General features: G+C 35.5%; 1 protein-coding gene across 2 annotated transcripts in view; it reads right to left on the bottom strand.

The window, feature by feature from the left end:
* Nucleotides 1-4,303: 4,303 nt before the first annotated feature.
* Nucleotides 4,304-6,863, bottom strand: part of LOC142335319 (uncharacterized) — a 63,704-nt gene continuing 61,144 nt past the window's right edge. Inside the window, exons 9-10 of one of the 2 annotated variants that reach the window (XM_075383765.1) lie at nucleotides 5,102-5,219; nucleotides 4,304-4,550 (exon numbers count right to left, since the gene is read on the bottom strand). In XM_075383765.1, coding sequence (XP_075239880.1) covers nucleotides 4,494-4,550; nucleotides 5,102-5,219 — 175 coding nt within the window. In that variant the 3' untranslated portion in view covers nucleotides 4,304-4,493. The remainder of the gene's footprint in view (nucleotides 4,551-5,101; nucleotides 5,220-6,863) is intronic. The other variant, XM_075383767.1, reaches the window with a different exon arrangement.

Raw genomic sequence — 6,863 nt, 5'->3', positions numbered from 1 at the left:
GTTAGCGAAGTTATATTTTTATATAATTATTAGCAAAAAGTATAATTTAAATACTGATTAGGGAATATATGAAAAAAAATTTTATGTTTTTTATTATTTCAATATGATAAACGAGTTAAGCTGGTATTTATTTTTTGTTCGTTATTTTTGCATGTTGGTTTTTCATTCGTCTTGCACGGTCTCATTAGTTACAGCAGTATATGGGGACGTCCACTGGAGACAGTAGGGACAGAACCCGGACTATCCGTCTGATAACGGTTAATTACCAGCTCAACTCGGTACTAGTGGATTGCACTAAGTGAGATAAGAAAAGATACTTTTAAAATGTTTAAGAATGGGAAATAGAGTGCTGTAGTAGTGGTTTTGTAAAGTGAATTAGAGTAATGCGGATATGGCTGCCGTTTTGCGGGTTCCATTGAGCGGAGGCAGACATATCCACATTACTGCAATATTGGATATAATTACACAGTTGTTTTGCCTTCCGGAATTGAGCTATCTTTTTTGAAAAAATAATGCAGGTTTATGAGGGATTTGTGGTTCTTCTGAATCGTGAAAGATGAAGGAGCATACATGCTCTTCGTTGTATGCAATATTTTACGTAAAATTATGATTAATTATGGCAAAAAAGGAGAATTATGAAAAGACCAATGATGGACCCATGAAAAGACTTTTACTCGACTTTGTTTTCAAACATTTCGTCGAGCTTAATTCCAGCCCAAATATTGGGTCGAGCTAAAGTCTTTGTAAAATTTTGCGTCCAGCTAAAGTCTTCAGCGAAAAATTTGTGCGATCTAAAGTCCAGAATGTCTTAAAGTCCAGCTAAAATCTTTTCATAGCTCAAATGAGTCGAGTATGGTCTTTTCATAGTACATTTGGGTCAAGCATTGTCTTTCAATAAGTCTGTACCTAGACCTGGGAAGTGAAAATTTCCATAACGCATTGAGCATGCTCACAATTACGGTCCGCGCATAATTCTTTATTCTGGTATCATTTGTTTTATATCTCACTTGATGTCAATATTTCGCGCCGTGATGATTTTCTTAATCCTGGGAATAGTGACGGGATTGTGTGTACTCGTCTTCACGGCAAGGAATCAATTTCCACAATTAAATTGTCAACCATACTTTTTGATTTGGCCAAATTCTTTTCATGTTCAATTTTCTTTTTTATTACTTTCCTTTTAATTAGAGAAATAGTTTATAAATAAACATTTTTATTAACGGTTTTGATTCAATTTTTTAAATTATGTTTTAATTAAAAAACGGTTTCTGAGTCATTATTCGAATGAGTGCAATTCTAGTAATGGTCTCCCTAATCCGCAATTAGTATTGCGAAAGACTCCTGAAATTTTTCATTAATGACGCTTTTTTCGTTTCGGTCTAATGTGGACGTTGCTAACTATCGTTGGAATAAGATACTGTAACCCTGGACAAGTTTTGCAGTGGACAACAGTAACAACAGCTTTCGGTATTTTCCACGACTTCTTATAAAAAGGGTTCGTGGACAATACTGAGGCATATTTCAATCTGCAGGTTTCGGAGGGATTTGTGGTTCTTCTGAATCGTGAAAGATGAAGGAGCATACATGCTCTTCTTTGTATACAATATTTCACGTAAAATTATGATAAATTATGGCAAAAAAGCAGAATTATGAAAAGACCAATGATGGACCCATGAAAAGACTTTAACTCGACTTTGTTTTCAAACATTTCGTCGAGCCTAATTCCAGCCCAAATATTGGGTCGAGCTAAAGTCTTTGTAAAATTTTGCGTCCAGCTAAAGTCTTTAGCGAAAAATTTGAGCGATCTAAAGTCCAGAATGTCTTAAAGTCCAGCTAAAATCTTTTCATAGCTCAAATGAGTCGAGTATGGTCTTTTCATAGTACATTTGGGTCAAGCATTTTCTTTCAATAAGTCTGTACCTAGACCTGGGAAGTGAAAATTTCTATAACGCATTGAGCATGCTCACAATTACGGTCCGCGCATAATTCTTTATTCTGGTATCATTTGTTTTATATCTCACTTGATGTCAATATTTCGCGCCGTGATGATTTTCTTAATCCTGGGAATAGTGACGGGATTGTGTGTACTCGTCTTCACGGCAAGGAATCAATTTCCACAATTAAATTGTCAACCATACTTTTTGATTTGGCCAAATTGTTTTCATGTTCAATTTTCTTTTTTATTACTTTCCTTTTAATTAGAGAAATAGTTTATAATTAAACATTTTTATTAACGGTTTTGATTCAATTTTTTAAATTATGTTTTAATTAAAAAACGGTTTATGAGTCATTATTCGAATGAGTGCAATTCTAGTAATGGTCTCCCTAATCCGCAATTAGTATTGCGAAAAACTTCTGAAATTTTTCATTAATGACGCTTTTTTCGTTTCGGTCTAATGTGGACGTTGCTAACTATCGTTGGAATTAGATACTGTAACCCTGGACAAGTTTTGCAGTGGACAACAGTAACAACAACTTTCGGTATTTTCCACGACTTCTTATAAATAGGGTTCGTGGACAATACTGAGGCATATTTCAATCTTTGAAAAAATGAACTGCTTTTTACGCTGGCATATTTAACCATAGACGCTCAAAAGTTTAATATTAGACCATGGGGCGTAAAAATTGCTTATATTTTTTGAAAATTTTCTCGACAAAAGTGTACATTTTGTTATCGATGTGATAATTCTCAAGCATATTTTACCCGCCTAGATGCTGAAACCTGGATTTCTTAGACAAATTTGAATCATTGTATCCAAAAAAAGCTAAACAAAGGTGCTCGTGTCTAAAAAAGGAAAAATTGAAATAAATTGGAACAAGGATCCTTTTTTGAACCAACAAAACTCAAGGAACTCAAGAACCAAAGATGACAACGCCAACCCCGACAGGTAGCAGAAGGCCATTGTCATTTGAGGAGGCTCGTATTAATCGTAAAACGAGCTCTTCTCTTGAATCTGGGATCCGCGAAGATGACATGGGACGTATTCTCGACCATTGTTATCGAAACCGATAGTCTTCTCAACGCAAGACAACAGCACACGTTAGATGTGAAATCAATGACGAGGACCCCACGCCCACCCAACTGCTTTCTGTTCGGTAGAGCGTCTTCAAATGTCGCAGCTTGTGTCTTCAAAGAGATTCCCGCACTCCAGACAAAGATGTTGACTTAAGTGCGACAATGACTCGAAGCAATCTGGGAAAGACTTGAGTACATTGAACACCAGGAAGAAGGGGACAAATCCTGATGCCGAGTTGGAAGTAAATGACGTCGTTTGGGTTTTGGAAGAGTGGACGCCATGAGAAATATGGCCACTGGAACGCATGTCAAGGACGTTCACCGGCCCCGACAAAACTGCTAGGTCTTATAAAGTAAAAACTGCTTTAGGCTATTTATCTCGGTCAGATGTTAAACTCGCACGTTTTCGCAAAACCATCTACCTCCGGCAGGTTAGGTAGGCCCCGAGAATGCTATCGATTTGATAATTCTTTGCTGTAACCTTAATTTCTTAGGCAAATCGGAATCATAATCACCAAAAACAAGCTAAAATGTGCACGTGTCTAAACAAAAGAAATATTGAAATAATGAAATTGAAACAAGGATCCCTTTTTTGAACCAACAAAAACTCAAGGAACTCAAGAACCAAAGATGGCAACGCCATCCCCCGACCGGGAACAGAAGGCCATTGTCACATTATGAGACGTAATAATGTTTCCAGTTGCCTTCACAGAATGGAATCAGCTCGATTTCATCACATTAATTTTTTTTTAGGAGAATTGAACTCAGAGAAAGGGTGATGTCACAGAAGATAGTTACTGGCATTAAGGAAGCATCAAGGAGTTCAATTTCAGTAATGAGACAGCGTAAAAAGAAATAACTCTGGGTATCTGCTCAATGTGGGTTCTCAATGTTTGTTGAATTGAATGATTTTACGTGATGTTTTTGCAACAATTTATAACAGAAACCTGCGACAATTTGTCTTGCAAGATTGTGTTGACCAGATTGTTCTTATTAACTTTTAGCCTTATTCAAAACAAATTAAATGCGAAGTGCAATGTTGCGTCTTATAGTTTGTTCACAATTTTTGATAATTTTTCATTTGAAAACTATTTAGGACAAATTTTGATTTGGGAAACCAATTTGGAAAATTTTTGTTTTGGGAAAAAGATTTTTAGGATCTGCTGTTGGAGATTACTATTCTGGCGCTTAAATTTCTCATTTCAACGACTTTCAAAGTTTGGGAAAATTATTTTTTGGAAATCTTTGTAATTAAAAAAAAGGTATAAAATAAGTGAGCTTATTTGATGTTAAAAATATATTCAAAGTTCAACAGAAGCATGAAATTAGTATTCTATTAAGTCTCAGGTTCGCGTTCTATTCGGTAGAGCGCTCCAATGAATTGACTCTCGTTTTTGAACAGAAATTGCTTTGAATTGGCAAAAGCGTTTTTAAAAATTTGGCATTTGATTTGGTGATTTTCGTGGATTAGCAGTTTTCAGCGCAGCTTTCCAACAGCCTTCCTTGCTGACTCAATCTCTCTCCGCTTGGTCTCCTGAAACAAAATAGATTTTTCGTATACAAGTAATGTATTCAGAACAGTTCAATTCGAAGCGGTACAGTATCGATACATCAAAAGTCAATGAAGCGAAATTTAGCTGCCGATGTTATAATTTTTTTCCTGTCACAGTTGAATTGCTTAACAGCTCTACGAGAAACCAAATGGCAACTATATTTTTTAATATTATATCACAATTTAACATTATATAACTTTTAATTTATTTAGAACCCAAAAGCATAACTGAGCAACTTTAGTTTACTTACTTTGTTCTGTTTCATCTGGCGCAAAATGTTTTCCCAAAACTAGTGCGAACAGAACTATTTCTATTTTTTCTTAAATAAAACAATAATCAGAACTAGGCTGGGGATTGAACCGTCTATCAGTTGCGTACTAAGCACACGCTTTATTGCTCTCTACAATTCGTTTGAACAGCCGCTGAAAAGGTAATACTGGACATTGTGTTTGATGTATTTACATATGTTATTATGCATTGAAATTATGACCATATTCTGCGAGGTCAAATTGGCTGTGTTTGCTTGTACTACCTTATAGTCTCGTGTTTGTGTGACATGTTTTTTCTTCTCATGGACGTCGTTGGGCTGGCCATGACAGTGATTCCTATGGTGAGCTGCACACTTGAGACAGACATTTGAGTTCATGTTTCTACAATGGTAAACAGTCGTCTAATTTCTACATTGTCTACATTGAGAACGATTGGTGATGAGCGGTCCAGTATAATCTTTGAATTCGTCATGTGTCAAAAAGTTTACTTTAACGTTAATACAAAAGAGTTGAAATCATGTTTGTTATCTTAGATACATATCAACAGGTAAGGTTTTGAATCAACAGGTAAGTCTTTCCGATACTGCGTGCAGGATACGCAGCATAATATATAACATAACCGACTAACGTCGGAAAAATTGCTCTCGAACGACTAGTGGGGAGCGCTAATCTATTGCAGCCTGCTTCTGTCGGGGGGGGGGGGGGGGGTAATTAAATTCACTAAGGAGGGTTTCGAGGGTTTCAAATGACGTCATTAGTGGTTAAAATATACCACTATAAAAATTTAAGGTAAATTTTTAGGGAGGTGAGGGGGGGGTAGGAGGGGTTTGAAATTGAGAAGAGAATAAAACTTCTCATAATGACTTTTTCACCTCGAGTATTATCAGTAGTTTCTAATTTCTATGTTTTAGTAACTAAGATACTGTTAAAGTCCAGTGTTCGAAAACAGAAGTCAACGTTCTAAAACCCAAGTCAATGTTAGAAAACAAAAGTTCAAGTCATAAAAAACCTGTTGAATCTCAATACTCTTCGAGATGTGAAAAAAACTAGAATCTTATTACTCTTCGAGACGTAAAAACACGTTTAAAATAATTGCCTAAAACTTTGTTCGAGATAAATTAATTAACAGCTTAATGTGAACTTATCCTGCCTCAAACTTTATTCTAGCCTAATACTATATTTCGTTTTCTACCTCGCAAATTTGGTTTTGTACAACATGCAAACGACCTTGAAAATATGTCTCCTTGTACAAATCAAAATGACCAGGACTTTCATAAATATTTTTTTCTCGCTGTTTGTAAGCGTTATCCTCTCATTTTAAATCGTTTACTCTAATATAAAAATTTATTCCACATTTTACAAATTTCTCTTAATGAATTTTGAGCCTATTTAAACGGAATATGCAATAATTTGTGAAATTAACATGAAAAACGAGAAGTTTCTGAATTATTTTCTTAAACGGGCCAATATCTTGAAACCTCTCATTGGTAGCACAGTAGTGTGGTATAAGGCTCCATCTCGTGGAGGGCTGGAACAAGTTTTGGAAGTTCAAACGGATCTATTCTCTTCCGCCCAAAAGTGTTATTTATGACCCCCGGTTAAAAACTATGTGTTGTTATATAGCACGTTACTACGTAAACTTAATGCACGTGCGCTTAGTGGTCACAAAAATTATATTCCCACTAATCTGGGGGGGACAGAATAAATGTGTTCAGACTACAGTTATAAATTTACTAGTTAACATTGATTTTTTTGTTAATGATCCTCTTGGAGTAGTGATCTATCTAGTTTGAGATACAAGGTTGAAAGTTACAGAAGCTCATATTTGGAGAGATAGTGGTGAAACTAACACTCCCACATATTCCAAATCTTTTTTTTAGATATAAATGAGGTTAATGATTGATAGAATAGAAGTTTCTTCTATAAATGAGCTGATTTTTGCATGCAATTGTTGGCGCGTTTCGGAATAGTATGTTCATAACGTGGTCAATGTCACAAAAGATAAATTTCAATAACTTTTGTTTT

Source organism: Convolutriloba macropyga, chromosome 2 (assembly GCF_964194025.1).
Source record: "Convolutriloba macropyga chromosome 2, txConMacr16.3, whole genome shotgun sequence".
NCBI classification, from domain to species: Eukaryota; Metazoa; Xenacoelomorpha; order Acoela; family Convolutidae; genus Convolutriloba; species Convolutriloba macropyga.
Note: the sequence above shows the minus strand (reverse complement) of the source record. Positions and strands in the feature narration are given on the sequence as shown.